Source organism: Falco rusticolus, chromosome 4 (genome assembly GCF_015220075.1).
Source record: "Falco rusticolus isolate bFalRus1 chromosome 4, bFalRus1.pri, whole genome shotgun sequence".
Lineage (NCBI taxonomy): Eukaryota > Metazoa > Chordata > Aves > Falconiformes > Falconidae > Falco > Falco rusticolus.
In genome coordinates, this window is record NC_051190.1 from 87,029,072 (window position 1) to 87,054,001 (window position 24,930).

At 40.7% G+C, this 24,930-nt stretch overlaps 1 protein-coding gene across 2 annotated transcripts in view; it reads left to right on the top strand.

Annotated features, from left to right (window-relative positions):
- CNTNAP2 (contactin associated protein 2) overlaps positions 1–24,930 on the top strand; it is a 1,157,745-nt gene that overhangs the window by 912,046 nt on the left and 220,769 nt on the right. For both annotated transcript variants that reach the window (XM_037385402.1, XM_037385403.1), the window contains one exon: positions 18,015–18,171. In XM_037385402.1, coding sequence (XP_037241299.1) covers positions 18,015–18,171 — 157 coding nt within the window. The remainder of the gene's footprint in view (positions 1–18,014; positions 18,172–24,930) is intronic.

Genomic DNA, 24,930 nt, shown 5'->3' on the forward strand with positions numbered 1-24,930 from the left:
TCAAAAGCAAGATGTAAAGTTCTGATATTGTAGTATAGAATTACTGTTTGGCATCTCACACGGTAGAGAGAATATGCCGTAGCATCTTCCTAGAAAAGCGCTGGCTTAAATAGTCCTCTCATTCTTCTTGCTCTATTTTCAGTCAAAAGTTTCAATAGATCTCTGGCATGCTTCTGGAGGTATAGACATGAACTTTAAGTATACTTTGTGTCTTAGATCATTGATCAAACCTACTAGTTTACCATAATCAATGCTGCTGTCTGTTTCTGACCAAGGAATAGAGTTTTGCAAACTCAGCAAAGAGTAAGCCTGTAGCTGTTTCACAGTCATTGATATCAGATCTGGATGAGCCAGAAAGTTCTATTTGGTCTAGTTCAGGCAGGTGAACATCACTGAATCTCTTTTGAATTTTTTGGAGAAGATGATAATAAGGTAACGGTTTTATGCACTTACGCTGGTTTGATGTCACCTGCAAGAGAATGGATGTCAGGTGGTACCTTAGTGCAAAGTTAGCATCGCACAGACAAACAATACTGGATGTAACATAAAGCCTATATAAAGTTAATCCATCGTTGTCTTTGGAACAAATCTGAACCAGCAGAGTGAGTTCATACCAAATTAGTACCTTTTCCATCATGTGTTTGCACTGCTCCTGATCTGGTACTAGGAATCTTAAAGCTAGTCTTACTGTATGATAGAGCTGCACAGTTTATAATGGATTATATACAAAACTGCAAATAAAGTTCTTCTCGATGAGTTTAGTTTCCAGCTCATTCACAGTTTTACTGTCACAGGATAGCTCACAGGTAAGAGTGTATTCTGCTTCATACTCAGCCTCAAATATCTTAAGAAAAAGTAAGTGATTCCCAGCTGGAGAAACACTGAACTGACTGCTGGAGTAACAGGTTATTTCTTGGGAATAACTGAAAAATTCTGCATTATGATGCAAAACTGCTTTTTACTGCTTCACACCATGCCCATCCTCCAGTCTGTTTCTCTTTCTGAAATAAATACGTCCACTCTGAAGCCAGGATTTTCCTGGTAGTAGTTTGTTCAGATCATTCATCAATAAAGCAGACGTGCAGCTGCCAGTGCAGTTATGTCTGATTGTACAATACCTCCGTTCTCCCAGACTGGCAGAGACAGAAGCTGGGGGCATGGTCCTTGCTGATAAGACACAGGTGGCCACAGTAGCTCATAAATAAAATATACATTTGTTACAGAACTTGCAGTCTGTTTTCTAAGTTACTCATTAAAAGGCTTGCAGCTTTCAGATTGTTCTGGACCTCACCCAGTCCACACTGTACTTTAGTTTTAGTGTTTCTCTCTGGGTGTCAGTATTGGTTTTTTTTCCAGTTTCTCCCTAAAGGTTGATCACTATCTAAAAACTAGTAGTGAATTGTGCACAGCCAGTCCAAAATATTAAAATTTCTTTCAAATTGCATCCTGGTTTGTGGTAGAATGGGATATGTTGTAGCCTAATTCTAGTGTAAACAGCAGTTCTGTGGATGCAATTGCATATAATTTGGAGATCATCTGTAACCCAGACAGAGAATTATCAAGTCTTTGTGTTATTTAGCACAAACTGAACATATTTTAAAAATATTTCCATTAATATCAAGGTAAAAAAAAAAAAATTAGGTTTAAGTGAATGCTAAATGTCTTTATTTGTATAACATGAATACCTGGGAAAAATCCTTCAAGTACAGTATACTCCACAAAGGCTTTAAAATAATGTTAGTGGTCTTTTCTCGACTTTTAGTTCAGATGGAAAGTTAAAATCTAGATACCAGTAGGTCTATCTAAGTTCATATTAATGGAAAAACCTCAAAACCTCGATAATAACATGAGTGACACAAAACTTTTGGTGAAGTCATTCCCTTGTAGGAAAAATGTACTGGAAAAAGGCACTCACATAACGTAAATTTGAAAGTTATATGTTCATAATCTACTCGGATTTATAGGATTAATTCTGGCAAACAGAACATGGTAATAGTCACAAGAAAAGTAAAACGGGAGAAAACATTACATATAAAACCCTAGGACTCCTCAAACACCAAAGAATCTGTCAGCTCAGTTCTAAATATCTAAAACTGAAAAAGGGGGATTTGTCTCATACCAGCCTTTCTTGCCTGAAAATCATCAGGCTTTTGGTCTATGAGGTGAGTGGGAAACTGGCTGGACAGCCAGGCTGAAAGAGTGACAGCCAGTGGTCCAGGGGTCACCTGGTGGTCAGTGGTACTCTGCAGGGACAGGTATCAGAGCTAATTAAAGTTTATGTTAAAAGCAGTGGGACAGAATGGACACTCAGCTATTTCACAGGTAATAGCAGAGCGGTTGTTGTGGTTTGGCCCCGGCCAGTAATTCAGTGTCACGCAACTGCTGGCTCACTCGCCCCTCACCCACAGAGATGGGGAGGAGAACAGGAAAGGAATGTAAAACTTGAGACTTGAGATAAGAACAATTTAATAATTTAAATAAAATAAAAGCAAAAGAACAATAATAGTTGCAATGAAAAGGAGGGAGAAGGGCAGAGGAATGAAATCCAAAGGGAAGGAAGAAAAGAAACTGAGTGATGCACAATACAATTGCTCAGCCACTGCTGAGCGGTGCCCAGCCAGACCCTGAGCAGTGATCGGCAGCCCCAGCCACTCCCCACCTCCCCACTTTATATACAGAGCATGCTGTCCCATGGTATGGAAAAGCGCTTTGGCTAGTTGGGGTCAGCTGCCCTGGCTGTGTCCCTTCCCAATGTCCTGTGCCCCTCCAGCCCTCCCGCCAACAGGTCCTGAGAAACCAAAAAGGCCCTGAGCCCACCGTTCCAAACCCCATACCAACCCCAAAACACAGCACTACATGAGCCACCAAGAAGAAAATTTCCTCTATCCCAGCCAAAACCAGTGGTCAATAAACTTGAGTACGGCTGTCACTCAGACAAAGCTTTAGAGGCTGGACAAGTGGGCTGGCAGCATCTTCATATAGTTTAATGATCCAGTTTGGGGCTCCTTAGCACAAGAAGTTGCTTACAAAGTGGAGCAAGTACAGTGGTAGGGCCATGACAATGGTTTGGAGCGTGGGGCAGTTAATGTATGAGTAGAAGCAGAGAAATGTAGGCTTGTTCGGGCTGAAGAAGAGAAAGCTAAGTGGGGGATCTAACTGCTGTCTTCCATTACCTAAGGGGTAGGTTTAGAGGCAGCAGGGACAGACTTTTCTTTAAGATGGGCGGTGGAAGTCTAGGAGGCAATGGGCACAAATTACAGCGCAGGGAATCCCAGCTGACCATATGGAAAAAGCACTTTGTTGTGTGAGCGGGCAGCCAGGGCAGCAACCCGCCTAGTGGGGCTGCTGAGCCCCGCGCTCCAGAGAGTTCACGTCTGTGAGTGCTCCGATCTGAGGTTTGCACTGCTTTGAGCAGCCATTTGAAGTAAATGACCTCCAGGTGTCCCTTCCAGCCTAAATCATTCTGTTTCTTTGGGACAAGCAAATTTTGACTGGGAATTGATGGCTAGATGCAACCTAAGGCTGGGGAGAGGGCTTTGTGCAGCTGCAGGGCTCGGGGGTACCATGTGCTGTTGGAGCATCTGTGGTCACTGGACAGCGATACAATTATGGTAGTGAAACAGGAGAGGGAAAAGAGCCACTTGGAGGCAAAACTCCAGTAAGATGGCACAGCACGAAAATAGCAGCCCTAAGATCCACTTCCAAAAGTAAACAAGAATCCAGTTCTGTTTGCAGAGAAATGATGGAGTATCCATCGTATAAATTACATAGCAAGTAGAAGTGGAAAATCAGTCGTGTTCTGCATCACAAAAGCTTCCAAGTAGTTTTCAAGGGTAGCCAATATCTTTTCTTTTATTTGCAAAGTAGATTACAAAGCCAGAAGGGATTTCTGCAATCATTTAATCTGACCTCCTATCTAAAACATGCATAGCATTTTCTCTTTATATAGAGTATATGTTTTAGAAATGTTCTTATTTTTCAGTACACAAATTTGTAGTGGTAAAGAATCTAACATAACTCTGAGCAAATTGTGCCTGAGTTTGTGCCAAAGGTTAATGAACTTGACTGAACTTTATTTCTAGCTTAAAAATGTCTGGCTCCGTCTTCCGCTGATTTTATGCTTTGCCTGCCACAGAGAGAAATTTCGTAACTTCTAAAATTTCTGCTTTCCCCCTAGGTGTTTAGAGAGTGTAACCAAGTTTGCTTTTGGCCATTTTACTCCAGGGTTTACAAACTCTTATACCAAACAACAGTTGTAGTGTTGGCAGCGCTCTGCCAGGTCGCTGCAGGAGAGGCTTCCCGCAGTAGCTAGGGCTCAGCAGGACAGCCCGCTTGTGAAATGCTTTTGACTCACAGGTTGAGAAGGGCTCCATCTGACAAACTAAAGATTCAGGCCCTTCAAAATGCTCATTCTAAAAAATCTTTTCCAGTCCGTTATTTTGCATCTCCCTCTCTGTTTCAGCTTCCTCTGTGTTAAGGAGGGGTGGGCATACTGTTTCAGTGACAGTCACATAACAGGCCAAAAGCATTTAAAAATATGTGACACAATATCTGCTTCAGGCTGGCTCCTGTCCAGTTTGGATGGGGTGGATTTGTCTGTTTGTTTTAACAGAGTGGATTATCTACTAATACTCAGAGGTTTTTAGACTCTCAGTCCCACGGAAGAGTTTGTGTTTAGAACCTGCCTAAGAGTTGTTGCTTTCAGAGTCAGGTCTGCTGTCCCCACCTGAGCAGTGTGGTTTGAATCCTTTGTTTCCAAGTATCTGACCTTTCATTTGTCCACATAGTTGGACAGCATTGTCCATTGCATAATGCTGAGCTGATGAAGTGATCTAACTTGGTCGGTCTGTATCAGTAGTTTCTCCTCTGTGATATCTGACATTTTTTCTTACTTCATGTTGTTTACAGCTTGATCACTGATGTTTTTCTGTTTACAGTTCTATTTTGAGATTCATCAATTGATGTGATATCCATTTAGTGAGCACCCATATCAGTTTTGCATTGTAGGAATCCCATAATGTAAAATAACTTAACCTTTTATTCTTTTTTTTTCCCCAGCTAAATTAGAAAATGCATTCAAATGCTGTGTTTGTTGAGATCTGTTTTCTGTAATAATGTGTACTCATTGCTCAGAAAGATAAAAGTGGCTCTAAGGAGACCTGACCACAGTAATCTTGGAAGGTAGTTTAGGAAAATATGTATTTTATGTAGACAATGTAAAAATATTAAGTACAGGAGTATGCTGAGAATATGGAGTTTATGTGTAAGAGACATTCATTAATTAGAGAAAAAGTGTGTGCCGCACCTAGTTCAAAACATTCAAACACTTCTCCCTGTGAAATTACTTCCATATTGCGTGAATCAAGGGTTATCCAGTTTTTTCTCATTAACATTGGTAACTGAAGAAGGCTTTTCCATATCAAGTCATGGTTACTACCAGGTCCAGAGACAATTGCCAGGTTCAGAGGAAGACCAGTGATAGCTGGACAGGTCCGTGATGACACGGCAGGTCCGAGGTCAGGCCAGGAAGGCAGTCCGCTGGGGCTGGCTCTGAATCAGATAGCTCCGTGGGTGCGACGCAACCGCGGTGTCACTCAGGTGGGAACGCACGAGACAGCATCATCCTCAAAGGAGCTGCCAAGGAAAGGGGGAAGCCCCTAGTGAGGATTCCCAGTTGAGCTGTTAGGGGGAGACTCTCTGCTGAAGCTTCCTCCAGCTTTTTCTGGAGAAGCTTTGGAGTCAGCTGAGGCTTCTTGAAGAGCTTTCTTAGCAAGCTGGCCATGCAGGCAGGGAGGGAGACCCCTGGTCCCGACAAAAGAAAACTGCATGTTGGAGCAAAAGGAGTCCAAAGGATTGACCCAGAGAAAAAAATATTGATATCTTCACCAATATGTCATTATCTCTCTAGAGTCTGGGACTTAAACTCTGTCAGACAAAGCAGGGAAATCATTATTTGTGTCAGGGCAGTAATGTAGGAGTTTGAGATCAAGTTTTGCAGCAGCTGGTGAAATTGGAGTTCTGTTTCTACTGTTAGTACTGCAACTACTACTCCATACACTTCATCAGTGTAATTCCTCTGCCTTGTGAATCTATAATGATAGTTAAGAAATGCCATTTTCAACTCATAGAATAAGAGATTATCATAATATCTTATTAGGTCTTCAATAAAGTGCATCATTAGCCAATTTCTATTTTCCCATAGAGAAATCTGAAACCCGTGTGTGAGAATTAATGCGCTTGAATGGACTGATGAAACAAACTTTGGCAATAAAAAAGAGTCCCCTGAGCTCCAACTGTAGGAGGTGGTAGCTCTGCAACATAAAACACATCACCTAACATTTCCAGCTGTCCATCGTGATCAACGTGCGTGTCTGTGTCTCAGAAATCAATAGAGACATGGTGGCCACTAGACCCAACCTGACCTAGAAGAGAAACCATCTAAACAGCAAAACACAAGCCTGTCATCAAGTCTGACAAATGATCAGCTAAAAAGGGCTCTCATCATTTTGATGGGTAAAGCAAAAGCTGCACATGCAAGCAAAGCCAAACCAGGCATTCATTCACCGCTTCCATGGGCAGGCAGCAGCTCTGCCATCCCCAGGAGCGCAGGGCTCCAGCACGTGTCACGGTTACTTGAGAAGACAAATGCCATGACACCAAATGTGTCCCCCCATTTCCTTCTTCTTCCCCCAGCTTATATATGCTCAGCATGCTGTCCCATGGTATGGAATAGCCTTTGGCTAGTTGGGGTCAGCTGCCCTGGCTGTGTCCCCTCCCAGTTTCCTGTGCCTCTCCTGCCCTCTCACTGGCAAGGTCCAAGGAACTGAAAAGTCCTTGGCTTAGTATAAGTAATACTTAGCCACAACCAAGCCCATCAGTGCTAGCAACACCGTTTCTCACATCAGATCCAAAACACAGCACTGCACCAGCTACTGAGAAGAAAATTAACCCTACCCCAGCTGAAGCCAGGACAACTTCTCTGTGGCAACACCATCATTGTTGATATATCATACAACTTCTAAAGCCTGTGCATACTAAGTATACCCTTTAAAAGGTTATTCATACATTTCTGTTATTTTTAATATGAGGATGTAATTGTAATAATTCACAGGTTAATCTCACACAGCAAAAACCTTGTGGAATGAAGGATTTTGGACTGTAGAAATGTGAAAAGAATGAAAATGAATTCTGATGGGAGGTCTTGTTTGGGAGTGTTATTCTTCTGCATGTTCCATTTCTGTCTAAATAGCCCTCACTTAACAGATGGCTTGGTTTTGGACCTCCAGCTTTAATCTTTATTGGTCCCAGAATGATGTTTTTTGTGTAGTGTAGCTTCCTTTATTTCAATTTGAATATGCTGGATAGCCGGCCTGCTGTAAGCCTTGGTGCTGAGGCTCGTTGCCTCATTTTTTCCTCATTTGAAATCCATTGCTGTTGTATGGAACACAGCTCATAACAAGTCACTGTAATACATGTTTTGTGTCGTTTTTCTTTCCAAAGGATCAGATAGGTTCCAGATTCGGAATAGTGGGCAGTTTGGGAGTGGTATGGCTACCATGCAAACTGGCTGATGTCTATTCATATGTTAGTGCTGGTTGTGGCTTCAAAACCGTGCATGCACAGTGTGTAATTGAAAAAAATAAAACCAAACCAAAAAAAACCTAAAAAAGAGACAAATTTTCTGAGATAGTGTGATCTGACATAGGAATATCAGTGTTCTTATCAAGAATTTATGGCTCTCTGTGCAGCAGTGGAGGCACAATGGAAAGAAAGAAGTAAAGCTGATTGTTCTGAGGTTCCTCAAGGGTCAGTGGGGAAAGAAAATCAACAGCAAGAGCAGCTGCTGCAACAGTCTCATCAACAAAAGAAAGCCCTTGTGCTCCCCGAAACCAATTTCCAATTGTGCCACAGTCCATGTTCCATATGAAGTGCCAGATATTAAGTTCTCATGGGTGGAGAGAAGCCTGAAGTCCTTCTGGCTCTCATAATGGCTTTTTTCATTCAACTTGGACTACTGCTGGGTTGTGCTTGGGGGCAGGGAGCAACAGTTCGAGAGAAATGCTCAAGAGAGGTATGGGACCGCTGAGGAAAGATCACTTGCAGAAAAAGCTTTAATCAGTTCTGCTCACACAGAGTGTAGTTTAATTTACCTTGGGATCTTGTTAGTCTTAGTTCATTTGTTAGCAAAATAATGGCATCAGCTCTTAAGGAGTTGTCATATTTAGTTCCGTGTAGGCTGTGATTACTGCAAATCAGATAAAATGGACTAGCAAAGCACTCTGTGCTGAATGGTGGAGGTACATGTAAGAATGGAACCTATTTTCTTCTTCGTAGAGGTTAAAGGCACTCCTATGTGGTATGCGAAGCAAGACCCCAAAAATTATTTGGCTCTTTTTAATTTATTTAAGGAATGTTTTAGTTTTCTTCATTTTATATTAACAGCAAGGGATCTCATATGAAAATGTGATCACAGTATGCAATTCTGTGATACCAGTATCGACTGCATTTTTTACAGAATTTACTTTTGCATTTGCCCTGTTGCTACATAATGTATTGCACGCCAGTTTAAATGGCCCTTTTTTTACACTCGGTCTGGTATAATAATTTGGGTTTGATTTTACAGTCCCCTATAAATCATACTGCTTATAATAGTAGTCATTGTTGCTCTACTAACCACGATTTCTGAAATCTTCCCAGTGGATCTCTGCTGTAAAATGAGTCTGTGTCTACAGAAAACTTCAGAATGCATCTCCTGCTGTTGAAATATCATCAGTGAGTTTCTGGGCTTTTTTTTTTGGCTTTTAAAGGAGTTAAATATATTATGGCTTCAGCTGCATTAACCCTCAGAGTGTCAGTGGTAATGGGTACATGTATGTATGCATGCTGTTTATCATCAAGGTTGGGTAGAGGTAAGCCCGTTTTTTCAGCACGCATAGTACGAATCGTAGTGAACTCTTTTTGTAGCGTACTTCTGTGAGTAAATGTTCTTTTCATCCTTGGAATGACTTGTTATTGTTGAAAAGTATGTACTTTTCCTTTTCCCTTTAGCGTTACCTTAAGCAAAGACACTGGTCTTTGGCCTTAAATGATCCAGGGAATTGACAGTACACAATTAATTCCAACACCGGCAAGCCTGGCACACTACGTTGTTAAGGGTAGTAGGGACCGTTGTGATTTTATAATGAACTCGCTTTAAAATGCAGCAAATAGTAGGATACAAGGACATCTGACAGCTGCTTTCCCCAGCCAAATCTCACCACTGAGACTTAATTCCAAGAAAAATAACAAGTCAGGCTTGGTTAGTAGTGCTGCAGCTTGGAATACGAGTCTTGACAAGGGGAAAAATCATTTGTACTGTACTAGCTTTTCATGAGCTAGGGCGAAGAGTAAATCTCTCCAATGGCAAAATAAAGCTGTCAGACAGCTTTTTCATAAGATGCCATTGGACAGCAATATGACATTTCTCTCTCCTGATCTTTTTTATAAATTGCTAATTCTGAAAGAAAAGTCATCTTTGCCAACATTTTTGTGGATCCAGGTAATGAAATTTTAAGAAGCAGTTGTGATACTAGAACAAAAACAGATTCAATAACCAGGAGTACCCCTGTTGCCTTACTGAAAAGATGCTTTAATGAAATTTCTACTATCTTGGATAGTATTCTGTATTTGCTGCTATATGTTTTGAAATTGATATAAAAATGTATGATCAAAGTTCTCTGAAAAGCTAGCAGGCAAATATACGGGCACATGAGAACACTTTTATGCACTGGCAACCATGGCCATTAGTGGGAGGCATGGGCACCAGTATGCAGGCAGTAATTTTGTTTCCCAAGCATATAAATAGGTTCCCTTTCTCTCTGTCTTTACTGGGCACAGGTGAGAAAAATTAGGCTCTTCTCAGGTAGGCCAGTCCTTACGTACCAAAACATGATTGAAGTCTGAGTAGCATGGCGAGTCTATGATCTCAGGCTTCTCTTCCCAGACACGTGGGAGAGCCAGGGCTCCTGGCTGGGCATCTAAACATCTGATCTAGTTCCTGGTATTGAAGATCATGGAGGTTCTTCTACTTTGCATTATGGAGATGCTCATCCTTGCCTCCACTGCAAAATGCAGTGCTTTATGGATGTGGAGGAAAAGGACAAGAATGAATTCCTAGGTGCCCTTAAGAAAACAGTGAACAGGGTGTGATATATTAATATTACTGAGATCTGGGACAAAAAAAAGGTAGGCTCCATTGTATGTTGCAGATACAGCTGGTCAATAGTTCTCAAAAAGCCCTACTTAATTGAAAATGTTCTTTTGAATATTTAAAGGTAAAATCATCAAGAGCATTTTTCATGCTTTTCACAAATATTTTCAAATATTTTTCTTCATTTTCTATTAAAACCTTAACAATATTTTTTCATTTATAGAATACTTTTGAAGTATGATATATTTCTGAATATCATAAAAAGGAAAACAAACAAACAAACCAAAAAAACCCACCACCTCTTTCTAAGTGTTTTCGCATTAAAATGCCTTGACCATGAATTTAGACATCAAATCATATCAATTTTTATATTAACAAGCAGGCTGAGGAATAATGTATGTCAGGGTTCTGTTTCTGGGCAGACTTTAAATCTTTAATTTTCACACAGTTTACACAGCTTTTGCAAATAAATAGTACTGTCAAATAGACCAACCGCCTCAGTGACCTTATAAAGAAAATGAATGCTCCAGGCTAGTCACAGTAAAAGAAAAAAGAAAAAAAATATTTATTGGGTACTAGCACCATGAAAAAAGAACTAAAAGAGACACAAGTACCTGCAGATGAATGTTATCATAAATAACAAACGAAAAGTTTCAGGTCATATTTCTATTAAACATACAAGCAGCTATGAATTAGGCAGCCTAGTTTTCTGAAGTGGCCAAGGGTTCTTTTTCATTGTTTTCCTTTTGTGGGTTTGGTTTTGAATCTCTGCCTTCTACCCCAAGTTTCCGATATGCTCAGATGCCCCATTTGTGTTGCTGTGAGGGCTTGACTAAGCTAATTCTTGGCTATTAGTAGAATGGTGACCACTGATGCAAACTCTTTTCATCAATCCTAAACACTCCTTATACCTTTCCTAGTTAATTGCAAAGGAAAATGATTTATCGGTTAACAAAATGGCAATAGCAATATAAGAACTGACTTAACTTTAAAATGACATATTAAACTTATGTATATATTGCACAATGCAGTAGAGGGCAAGAATTATTACTGAAAAAAAATGGAAAACTGAGGAAATATTAAAAGAAAAACAATCTCAGTAAAATCACACGTAGGTATTATATATGAATTGTCATTTTATCTTAGATGGTTCACTTAAGAAGTCACTTTCTGCACAGGCACTTTCACTGAAGTCTGGAAGTGTACCCACCAGCCAGGCTCTTCTCTCAGCTCTGTTGTCTCAGTTTCAAACATTTTGGCCTCCCGGGTGATCACTTAAACTGACAGCTTGCTCACAGGCCACCTGGGGTGCACGCAGGAGCCAAATCTGCTCTACAGTTGAGTATCTTCTGTTAGGAGGTTTTGCTGTTGCCATGAAACTCCTCGGCAGCTGCACCTTCAGTCTAGGTGGCCACATCTGAGACACAAGGCAGGGCCAGCAAACCTGCAAAGTGTCTAATCAGCTTCATATTGGTCCTAAGCATACACATAATAATAAAGATGAGCAAAACCAAATCAGCACAGAATAAACCGGGTCAGCAAGACCTACCTATCTTTTGCAGCCTTGGCTTTAATGATCCTGCATTGGAACATGTGGATGTACTAGATGCATGAGAGACATCAAACCATGTTTGCTTATTTTTTCCAAATATTAACTCTTCAAAAGCTGAGAATAAATGGCTCACAATGTTCATAAAAATGATTTGACCTGAGTGGAATAAATACCACTGATGGTGTAAGGAAAAAGATGGTGATAAGCAGCAAAGAGAAAGCCATGAAGCGCTCAGCCATACTAGCGTGCTGAACTTTTCAAACAGTGGCAAAATTATCCTTTCAGTGCCTGCTTCTGCAGTGCAATATCAGATAGAATTCCTGCACAGGCTGTAATGAACCATGACCTAAAATCAAGTTACCGTTGTGTGAGGCTAAATTTAAGATAAGTTACAGTGTAGCTTGAGACAAAATGCACGTGCAAAGAATGTAATTCCGTTCAAAAATAAAAGAATTATACCTGCCTTTCCACATGGGCAGATTGACTTTTTTTGAAGTTCTGTCATTAATTTCATCATTGTATATTATCCCTGGGAAATAGCTTTCATTTCTACACCTGTGATTAATTTGGGCTTCCAAAATTGTAGTACATTTTTGAAAGATATCTTTGGGCTTATTCTGCCAATACAAGAATAGGGCAAATTATTTAACCTGTGGTTTTTTAATCTGTTCCATTAACAAAGAAGTGAAGAAGTGAACAGAATAATCTTTTCTGAAAGTAATAACAATTACACACATGGTGTGATTGTTGACATTTCTTAGTATTTATTAGGGAGTCTGTAATATTAATGGATAACTGGAATGGTCCCATTTAAAAAAAAAAATCATTTCAAAGCTATCCAATCCAGTAAATTAATACCTAATTGTTTGCAGGGGAACAGCTAAATGGAGTCGTTAAAGTTAGGCAGGGTCCCCAATGAGCAGTTTTCACCAGTCTCATTTTTGGGAGGTTCTGAGGCATAGGCTTCAGTTTGGCAGTGTTCCTAGCCTTCCTTTATAAACCGTTCTCTTTGATTTTAAGGATCAGACAGAGGTCAGGAGCATTTCCTGACAGGCAGAAGCAGGTTAATCCTCACCCGGAGCCCGTGGCAGTGTGCTGCGGCTCACCGCAGGAGGCTGCACCTGGAGAGGATTTGGGAAGGAATTAGGTAAATTCACAGGCAGTGGAGCTGTAAGCAGACCCTGAGCAGAACAGGCAGAAATACACCCTCTAGCATCTTTAACACAGTGAAGGGGTGCTGGGGGAGTGCCAAATAATCAGCCAGAAGTGACAGCAAAGCTTAGATCTTTTCTGTAAATCCTGCCTGCTGTTGCCCCTGCCAGGCAGGGAATCCAGGTGAGACGGGCTGTGCTCTTCGCAGTGCTGCCAGTATCCATTGCTGATCCTGTCCTTCCCGGAATAAAGTGCAGGGAATGGGAAAGAGCTGGGGCAGAGAACCAAGGGAAGAACCTTGGATAATCACTGCTATCACTCCTTTGTTTCCAGAGGCTACAAAAGGTGGTTAAGAGTAATTGCTGGAAAGGAGGAGAGCTGCCTTGGTTCAGCAGAAATGCTGCCGGGTGGCCTCCACTGCCCACGGGCCTCCACTGGGCCCTGAATGGCCTCCTTGAGAAACATGGGAGAACGAAGAGACTGGATGAAAATCTGCTACGGGGAGGAGATGGTGAATGAAAGAGAAGCATTTACCTTCTCCAGGTAGTTTGCAAATACGAAATAACATCATTATTCTGCTGGGGGCTGTGTGGTGAGCGGGTCCGGCTGAGCACCCAGTGCGGGGCAGCATCTGGCCGCTCCATCCTGTTCCCTAGCCTCAGGTCTCTCAGCATTGCAGCTTCAGCTACCAGCACCCTACTGCTGGGAAACAGCAGCCCTAAAATGTTGGAAGTAACACCATTTTTATTAATCAGTTGCATTTAAAAATAACAAAACCAATTGGTTTTCCTAAATACTCAGTACAAAGTGTGTTTCAAAAGTTACACGTTTTGAGACACTTTGGATATGTTAGAAATACATTATTGACTGTTAAAGAGTTCTGTTCATACTACATTAACTTTGGTTGGATATGTTTTTCTATCAAATGAAATGAAAACACAAAGATATGTTTATGAGATGAAAAAGAATCTATTTTATGACACTCAGAGATCTGTGAGCTTACAAAGATGTTCCCTTAGTCCTTTACTTTTTTCTGAATATTCTGTAGAGAGGGATGTCTTCTTGATAGAAAACACTGATGAGCAGATTCTTTACCTGCTTTGATTTAATAACTGCAGATCTGAGCTACCATCGCACATTGATTTAAATAAGAACTCATATTTTGCTTTAACTATAATGAAAGTCCACCACTGCTAATCCCTTGCAACCACTGTTAACTGTATTGCATGTAAGTGTTACAGGCTAGTGTGTGTGTATGTCAGACAGAGACCTGAATCACTAAAAATACAGTTTGATGTTCTGGCTCTTCTCATATGTCTACATGCCCTGTTAAAATAAGATCAGTCATTTCACCCTTAGAAGATTGTTCTCACCCCACAGCTATTAACTTTGTCAGGGTAATGAACCTCCTAAAAGCTGAATATCTTTGTCCGTTTTCTTGGTATCCATATCATACTCTGATACCATCATGACTTTTCTGCTGAGTGACTGAGTAATAACCACACAACACCTTGCAAATGGCTTCTTTTCAAGAAGGGAAACAGAAAGGCATCCTGGTCGTAACTGAGTACACATAAACTTAAACACTTCCCACAGCAGCCCTCGAAGGAAAGCTGGTTTGTGCCCAAAGAGCAGTTCGGCATCAAAACTTGATTCTAACCAAAATCCCAAGGCAGGCGGGAGAGTATCCCTTCCACTCCTTCTTCTCTTAATGCAATTTGTCCACAAAAGCTTGGGAGGAGGAAACCAATCAGTCAATGACAACAAAAAAGCTATCCTGTGACTGAAAATTTGTTCCTATGGTAAACAAAACTTCAAAACCAGAGGAAATATCTTCTGGTATTACTTGTCATCACAATACACTTGATAACTTTTATGTATAACTTTTGCCCTCCACAGGTTTTTGTCCTTAAACTAAATTTATATACTTTTAACGTCATAAGACCACTAGTAGTGATATTTTTTGCAGAATAATCATATATGATAAAATAGCCTGATGCTTAGAATTACATATGTTAATGATCCACCTTCGTGTTGGAGTGTACTACTACTTCTACTTGGATCAGCCCTTTCCAACAGCTTCCAAAGCAAAAAAAAAAAAAAAAAAAAGCAAAGGGCTCTGAAGCAGAAAAGCAGAAGGGTTCACATCCTCAAAAGGAGTCTATAAAAGAGGGTGAAGCACAAGAGGGAAAGAGTGGTCCTATTGCTAAATATTTTTTTACCTGCCTGATGCATCCTTCTCTCTCCTAGCTTTTTTTTTTTTTTTTTTTTCTATTCTTCAAGTCTCCCCAGTGCAGGGTTTTGCTGTTTGTTATGCCCAGCCACAGCAGTGTCTGCAGTGTATCTGCATAGCACTCCTGATTTGGAGCTTATGAACTCTAGGCAAAATGCTGCTCATCTTTTTCTTGGCTGACATGGAGAGGAAGGCAGGCCCCAAAGGGCTGTTGTCATTTGGCTGGCACAGAGCAAATGAGGCACAACTGCGTCTCCTCACCTTTTTCTTTTATTAACCATAGGCTATCAAGGACCTCCAGAACCTCTTGTACGGCCACTGTGGTGCACGATGGTCTGGCATGAGGCTCATCCTATTCCAGTGCATGGCATTATGTGCTAATGGAAAACCAGCTAATGAGAGCTGTCTGCCAAGAACCCCTCTGGTGCAAGCCCTGGCACAACATGCTGGGCAGATACAGACTGCTGGAGGTGTCCACAAAGGAATTGCTGGTTGTGGGGGTGGCTGGCAGAATTGGTATTGAATGTAAACCCACTAAAATCCTATGTTCCTTCCTTGAGCTTTCTGGAAATTTAATCATGCATGTTACTATCTTCCTCAATTAATTTGTGTTCCCAGGCCTATGGATAGGTCTTGTCTTCAGAGTGAGGAGGCATGCATCCAAATGGGGCCAGATCCCTAACTAGTGTATGTGCATGTGGAAAACAATAGATGTGAAAAATGGCTCTGGCTACGCTAGAATGCATTCTGGGTTTAAAACTGTATGCCATTTGCCATTTAAATGAGTTAAAACATGCCCTGTTTGTGTCTGTCATAGCGGTCTGTGACACCCATTGCCATAGTCCATAATTCTGCTATCACCGTCATCTGCTTTAATCATTTCTACCTGCTTCTGAATTTTTTATCCTCCTTTTGACAATTCTAAGTCATTCATTTTCCTCTGGTGCTTTAATTAGCAGTTTAGCTTCCTGGTGGAGTGCTTGCTGACTGGATCGTGCAATCCTTCACTTGACAGGAAAGGTGTAAACAAAGAGAATTTTGAGTAACAGTCAAAACTACGGTATTTCCACTGCAGCATAAACACTAACTTCAAAGATGGGGGGGGGGGGGGGGGGGGGGGGGGGCGGAGAATTACAATAGGAGCTTCAAATATCATTAATGCTGTAGTTGGATCCTGTATCAATAAAAGCCCTTCTATCACTCACTGTGGAAAGGTAACATTTACCCTTAAATGCTTTTCAAATAATCTTTTGGAAGCCAGGGCTACGTACTCCCGTATCTAATAGATTGTGTTGCAGGTTGGCGATGCTGCTGCAGCGTTCACATGGCACACACTTCAACAGGCAGCACTCAGTTCTGTGGTGGTTGAGTCACAGAAACTAAAATGACCAATTTAAAGTCCAGAATCACGGCACACTGTTATCATACCCATTGCATTAGCACCAGAGCTGAATGGTCATACTGTGCAGCATCGTAACATCTAATAAAAGCTTCAGCCACCACGAATTTTTCACATTATCCTATTTTCAGTAGCGTTATTTACACAATGTTTAACAATTCAAAAGCATTGAACAAAGCACATGTTTTCAGAGAGCTGTGTCTTTTGTGGGTTGGGCAGTTTTTTAACGTATGCAGTTATTTAGTTGTTCTCTCCGTGTCTGGGATTTTTTTTTTTTTTAGCATTCCGTATGAATTACTTCAAACATATGTCTGGGATAAGTAGATTTATGGTCTAGATGATCAAATGTAATTTTGAAATGGCTATTTTTAGGATTATGGATGTAGTTTTTGGAGATGTACAAGTGAGATGCACTAATAGAAAATTATGAAAAGAAGAATATCTATTATGTAGGATTTTACTTGTAAAAATGATTAATAAGTGAATTCCATGCAAATAGCTTTGTTTGATTAAATGAGGAAATACCAGCAGCAGGTTGGATGAGGGAAAAAGACATTTTTAAGGAAACACGTTTATAGGCTGAGTTCAGTCATGTTTTCTGAATGTGAAAAATCATGAAGACAAGTACATTGAGAATGATTGAGTTATTTACATGGGTATGAGGTTAAGCACATATTTAAGTGCTTTGCTGAACTGGAGGAATAAAAAACTTTTCAGTAAGGGTGTTTTTTCAAATTAGAAATTAAAGTAGAGGGAGTTCATTTATTTATTTATACATAAGAGGCTTAGTTAGTCCAAAAAGTACTAGAAATAAACTTGGAGCAGTATATGAAAATATCAAATTACAGACCCAATGCCAAGAAATGTGATTATATCAAAGTTCAAATCACCTTTGCTCAAGTATTAAATAAAAAAAAATACATAGATTTTTAAGAAATAGTTAAGATGCTTTAGGAGTTGTATAATATCTCTTTACACTTTGCTTTGGACCAGCTGGAGAGAGCATGATGATCATGTTTGTTTTCTATTGAAGACAGATTAATTTCCAATTCAAAGTTTTTATGAAAAAATAAAAGATAAAATGAATTAATCTTTATGTGCAGCATATGTGGTCAAATATTGAATAATCCATCTGATAGCCTGCTATATAAACTTGAAATTAATTGAAAATAATTATGGAACCTGCCCATGTATTTTCATTATATAAACTGAGAACAATTAAAAAGCTAAACAACAAGCATACAAGATAAAAAGATTAATTAATTTCAATCATTATGAATCATGTGAATACAGAAAAGATGTTTTGTTTACCTGGCAGAGTCCTTTGAATTTCTCAATAATAATGAAAGTGTGTGTTTGACAAAATTGTAGGACGGCTGTCCAGTTATGTGTTGTTAACATCTGCATATTAAACATCTGAGCTCAATTAATGCATTCTGGAGCCCTACCTCTCTGATGCATTGTAACCTTGCATTTTAATTTCTTGCAGAAGGGAATCCATATACCTGGTGGGTTGGAAAAGCCAATGAGAAGCACTACTACTGGGGCGGATCAGGACCCGGCATTCAAAAATGTGCCTGCGGCATCGAACGCAACTGTACAGATCCCAAGTACTACTGCAACTGTGACGCCGATTATAAGCAATGGTGAGTGGTTTGCAAGAAGGCAGGGTAAGAATGACCAGAATCTCGTAACTTTTACAGCACTGCCCTTACGTTGAATGTCTTCTGTTTGTGTATTTCCTTTCTTACCAAAGAACAAGGGCAAAAATAATTATGGTCCCTCCTGCAAAGTGTCTACCTATCTCTTCATTTCCATTTTGTCCATGGTATCTGTGACTGTCAAATATAAGGAGATTATTTACATTTTCAAGTTAACTGAGCTATAGAAAAGGATGCTAAACTTGCAAGTCCTTATAGAAAAGGGCAGCATGTTGACTGCCTGTGCAACTTTGCCTCTGTCATATTCAGTTACATTACAGTACAGTATTTAATTTTATCTCTGCAACTTCTTTTTTTTTTTTTTTCCTTTCTCTTTCGGAGTACTATTGCTGCATTTACTTACAGAGTGAGAGAGAGAGAGTTGAAATCATTCATCTAGTGACTCCAACCCCCATTATACATATTCATGAGAAAAATGTGTTAAGAGCGAGGCTTAAAGTGTAATATGGAATGAGGCTCTGTATTTCAGAGGAAGGTATTGCACTTTGCATGAGACAATTAAATATTCATTGGCCTGTTGATTGAGAATACAAACCTATAGGCCTTTTGGGATGAGACAGGGAGAATTGGTCCTAGTTTCTTCCCTAATAAATAGTTATTAATTCATCCCAGGTGGAAAAATTTTAACAGAGGGACTGAGGAAGTCCTACCCCTTTTACGTCTGGGTAAGGGGCAGTGTGCTGCGAGGTAATTGATGTGGGTTTAAATCCCTTCAGGCAGAACAGAGAATTAAACTTGTGTTTCTGATATTGCCCATAAATACTCTGACAATGAAACTACTTCGTAAAGCTCATCATCATTTTGTGAGACACTCTCTGTGCTCTTAGAGCACTTCGTTTGTAAGCTTTAACTGTTTCTGTCTGTCACAACAGGCAGCATCATATTTCATATGGTATGCAATATTCGGTGACCAGTGGGGACCATACTTTTATGAACACTCTTCCCATTAATAGCAACCTGTTGGTAACTGAATCAATAGTGGCTCATAAACCAGTTTGTGATAATTGAGAAATTCATACATCTACTAATGAATATAGAGCTACAGAACTTTAATGATATGTCAGAGATTTAAAAAAAAAAAGAGTAGGGAGAATCACAGAGCCATAGAATCACAGCGTAGTTGAGTCTGGAAGGGACTTAGAACTCATCTAGTGCAAACCCCCTGCTGAAGCAGGGACACCTACAGACAGTTGCCCAGTGCTTTGTCTGGAGGGCTTCTGAATATCTCCAAGGATGGAGACTCTGCAGCTTCCCCAGGCAACCTGTGCCAGTGCTTGGTCACCCTCATAGTAAAGAAGTTTTCCCTGTTCAGAGAGAACCTCCTGTGTTTCAGTTGGTGTCCATTGCCTCTGGTCCTGCCACTGGGCACCACTGAAAAGAGCCTGGCTCTGTTATTTTTGCACCCTCCCAGCAGTTATTTATACACATTGATGAGACTGCCCCTTGAGCCTTCTCTTCTCCAGGCTGAACAGTCCCAGCTCTCTCAGCTTCACTTCACAGAGAGATGCTCCAGTCCCGTAATCGTCTTAGTGGCTCTTCATTAGACTCTCCAGTATGTCCACCCCTCTCTTGTACTGGGGAGCCCACAAGTGGACACTGCACGCCAGGTGTGGCCTCAGCAGTGCTGAGTAGAGGGGAAGGATCACCTCCCTCTGTCCACTGGCAATACTTTGCCTAAGGCAGCTCAGGATACCATTAGCCTTGTTGGCCGCAAGGGCACATTGCTGGCTCGTGTTCAACCTGGCAGCCACCAGGACCCCCAGGGCCTTTTCTGCCAAGTTGTGTCCCAGCTGGGCAGCCCCAGCACGCACTGACACATGGGGGGTTTCCTCACCAGGTGCAAGATTTCACACTTCTCCCTGTTGAACTTCATGATCTTTCTGTAAGCCCATCTATCCAGCTTGTCAGGGTCCCTTTGGATGGCAGCAAAACCCTCAGGCATAGCAGCCACTCCTCCCAGTCTCGTGTCATCTGCAAGAAGAAAGTATGGAAAATAAAAAATTTAGAGTAACAAAGGGAATCTTACAGGCCCTGCAAAAATGATAGATTGGGACATGAGAAATCAAACATTGCCACAGATATTGCCACCCTTAGCTTTGAAATTGTCATGCCAGTACGCTGTTAGCAATGGTATGGGGTGAACCATAGAATACTATAGAGGTAGAGAAGTCAGAGGAATCGGACGTGGTGCCAAACTTCAGAACTAGATTTATCTAGAGAGTGAAGGATATGAAGCCAGAAGACAATCACTCAAACATAGGCACTAGAGCAGTGTGGCAGGAGGGAGGTTTGGTTCTGTGTCAAAATGGTAACGATAAAAGGAAGGTTTTGTAATGATAATTACAATAATGGCAGAATTAGGAGCACTTATGTTTTTCATTGCTTGAGGCACTGGATGCGTATCCATGAATGATAGTCTTTACCATATGTTGACTGTTTTCTTTTACGCCAAGGGAAAAGCATGGGGGGAAATCGCATTGACTTTTGATCTCTTGTTGTGGCTTCTCTAAGAGTCAGAGATGATAATGTAATAAGTGGTGTTCACTCAGTGGTCTTTCTCTGTAATCTTTACACCCCCTATAAGCGCAGAGATTATATGGAATCTATTAATAAGCAGATTAATGTAATTATAAGATTTTAAAAAATCTAAAATAAAATTACTGCCTAAATAGATATACAACATTTTTCTCAGAACTTCAAACAAGAAGGGATTTATATGGTATTTCTCTGGATATGTATCTGATTTTTTCAGGAAAAATACTGTATATCACAGGACAATTTATGAAAAATAGTTATACAACAGTTTTAGTCTCTGGTGTGTGTAAATCACAAGAAGTGAAAGCCTCATTATAGTCTTTAAGAACACTTTGTTCAATATTCATTTTTGCAGTTTAGTTTTGGCAGAATCTAGCCCATTCCAAACCCATACCTTTTGGCATTTGGAATTATTTTGAGGAACCGTAGCTGAGAGTTTTCTGTAGCCAGGTTGATGGATGGATAAAAAGCAAGTGAGCTCCAGAGGTGAGGAGACCTCACTGGCTTCGGAGGTTCCCCCAAAGGTTCCCCCTTACTGGGGGCAGGATGTTAACCAGGGCCACCAACATGTCTGTGCTCCACTCTGGTGACAGCAAGACAGCTCCTGGTTTGGAGCACGGTATCTGCAGCAGCGCTTTTGGAGAGTTGCCATGAGTAGGTGGCTTCAGCCAGTGGCAGCAAGGGGAGCCTGAAGAGAACAGAGGCCACTATAGGAGGCTCGGAGAGGCATCCAGTCGGTGATGAGGCCTGCATCCTTCACATCCATTCAAACCTTGCTTTCGCGTGTACAACTTCACATATTCCAACTCTTGCATAAACTATAGTATGTCTTCTCATCCTTAGAGGTAAAAAAGTGTTAGCTTAGGAATATTGGGAGCATTACTGTAGTACATAGGGGAGCAGGATGCAAGGATCCCCAGGCAAGGACTAACTGAGAGAACCAGGACTAAAATCCAGGCATCATGACACGGACACTCATAAGCCTTTGTAACAGACTTATATGGCTATGCCAGCACAGTGTGGGAATTACTATTAGAGAGGGATCTTTGCAGCTTCTGATGAGCAGACGCATCTCAGCTCACAGACCGACAAAGCAGCTTGCCACAGCTGTCACTAGCTCATCAGCACAACTTATTTTCCAAGAACTTACAGTCCCCTAGAACAGAAGAGCTGTGTAAATGCCATACTAGGGCTGAGAGGCCAGGTGGGACTTCTGCAGTAACTGCACATCTTGGCCATAGCTGGGAGCACAGCATTTCATTGTGGTATGCCTGCAGGGATTTCCTGCTCCTGCCCAGACAATGTAGGAAAAGGTTTTGTCTGATTTTTTTCTTTGGTGGAGGGAGAGGCGCTGGCACAGGGGGCGGTGGGCAGTAGCTGGCAAGCTAGAACAACAGCTACACTAGAAAAGGTAGAGTAGAATGGGAAATGAAGTCTGCTAAGTGGAAATTGTGGGAAAGGTGAAGAAAAGAGATTCAGAGCAGAGATTCAGATTTTGAAGCACTCTTGAAAGAAGATTGGGGAGTCATTGAAGGGCGACTCAGGCCAAATCAGAATGATGTAGTGTAAGTAGAATATTGTATACAATTTTTATCATAGAAGATTGAAATAATTTAGAAATTAAGAAGGGAATTGCAGTTTGAGGAATGATCTAGAGCAAAGGCAGGAGAATGCTTCCCTGGAGAACTAGATTCTAACTGCCTCTGAAACCACATTCCTGTGTGATGCCTGCCAAGTTGCATAAGGTTTTTCTTCACAGAGCAGTCAGTTTGATCCTAATTTTCTGGATACCTAACTGGAAACCCAGAGGTCCAGTTTGTGGAAATACTAAACATTCAGAGCTGCCACCGGGGTAAGTGATCATTCTTTCTGAATGTATCTAATGCTGTCCTCCAAAGCACCACCAACAAAAAATGCCTGTAGGCATCTGCGATTGAGCACTAAAAATGTATGTCTGCTTTTAACTATAACATCTTTCAGCCTTAACATCCAATCTGTAGAAAGGAAGTGATGCCAGATACCCACCTCGTGGAGGTATTGCAAAGATAGGTAGATTTATGAAGCAATCATCTACTCTAGTAATGAGGATTATAGAAAAGCCAAAGAGAAAATGCAGTCTTTATAGAAAGTGTTGAAATACACATTAAATATAAAATAGGGTCCACATATTGAAGCATGAGAGTAGATTAGGACAGTGAGCTCTGTTTTACTAAATGAGTATTGTCTGCCTCCTGTATTGAATTATACTGGAGCCCTCTGGAAAAAATAATAATCAGCGACCAGTCAAGGACTGTATCATGATGATAGGTACAGGGGACAAATTAAAGATTTTTAAGTGGCTTGAAGTATTTGTCTTTCCTAAATTCTGTGTTTGATTTGATTTTATTTAACCAACTATATCAGTGATTTTGTACAGAACCAGCTGTTGTAATAATGGACTCAGTTACAAAGTAATTTTTCCCAGAGACTTGCTCACACTGTAGGCTTGATAAACCTGGATGGTTTTTCTGTTAATGCTTTTAAAAAGTTCACTGAGCAACTTTACACCTTGTCTGTCTGAGTAAAATAGAAAAAAAGCATTCTGCAAGTTGTAGAGCTATTTAGTGCATGCCTAAAGTGTCGGTTCAGGCTCAGATGGTAGAGAAGCCAAACAGTAGATACTGGCAGGGAATATGAGAGATGAAATTCAAATGTATGTGTATTTGCACACATCATCTAAAATATAACCTGATTTTTAAGAGAAGCCCCTGTTGCTGCTGCAATTTAAATATTAAGTAACCATTTTGTCATGATAAAGAAATAAAACCACGGGCAGGAAGAGCTTCACCAAGAGCAATATACCAAAATGAACCTTAGTCCCAAATTAACCATGATTTCTGTCCAAAATGAAATTAATTCAGAGGTAAGTGAATAAGATTATAAAGAAAAAGATTAGTTTTGCTTGGTAATAAAAATCGCTCATTAAAGGGTGTACAGCTGACATTCAAAGTCAAGTTGCCTCAGTCTTGAGAAAACAAACTCTACTGAGGCTGCTGTTATTAGTAGCAAGAAATTCTCTGGGTTACTGGTAAACAAAATCTTCTTCAAATGAGTAATTTTAGATAAAATGTAAGGTTTTTGGGGGAAAAAAAAAAGAAAAAAAAACCCAAACAAATGGTTGCTGCTGTCTTTTGATTGTAAAGTCAGTTAACACTGAGATTGGCCCCGTAAGCCAAGGTTTTGTTAGCGGGAGGTGGGGAGGCTCAAAGTTTCTACAGTCTCCTTAATTTTTCTTATGTAGCAGCTACAATATGTGAGAAGACATAATACAATCCTGTGCATGGATTTACTAGGAAAAGGTGACATAAGCAGCTTTTTTTCCTGATGTGGATGCACTTCAGGTTACAAAGTAGGGCAGAGATGTCACTGCTGACTATTGGTGTGTCTGCTAAACTTTCAACTACTTCGTGGCCCTAAAGATGATCAAAAGGGATTAAAGAGAATTTAAAGTAACAGTGGTTTGGACAAATGGACAAAACCAGCAATGAACACAGAAGGAGGGAGCCTCATTTGCTTGTTTATCCTCTGTCACAGTTTGGAAATTAAAGTTTCTTTCTCCAGAGCCTGCACAACTTCTTCATTTTTGTGAGGTGTTTGCCAGAATGCTCTTCAGGCTACATCACCCCTTCCCTTCATAATACTTCAGTGGGGATTTCAGAAGAAAGTTTCAGGTCCTGGGAAAAGCCGATTAAACAGGCTCAGCTTGACATGAGTTGAGTGACAGGAATATGGATGGGCATTGAAATGCTGGCCCCTGGCTGTGGCAATGACAGGTAGGTCATTTGCAGCCAGATTTAGCAGGATGTCAGAGGCTCCCAGAGCTATTGATAGATGTCAAGGCTTAAGTATAATATATACTAATTCCCATTGAAATTGCTGATGGTTCCGTTCCTGACTACCTGAGGCACTTTGGGAAATACATCTGGATTTTAACCTTGTGTGCTGCCAGTAACAGCTGCTGATGCCAAGACAGCTGGCCACTTACATGGCACTGGCTTCTCCTGTCCTTCATTAGAAGCTGCTAACAATGTCTTTGGATATTTTTTTACCATTACATTCTCATCTAGGCAGCAACTGGAGTTTCCATAGAGGTGTTATGTGATCAGAAGT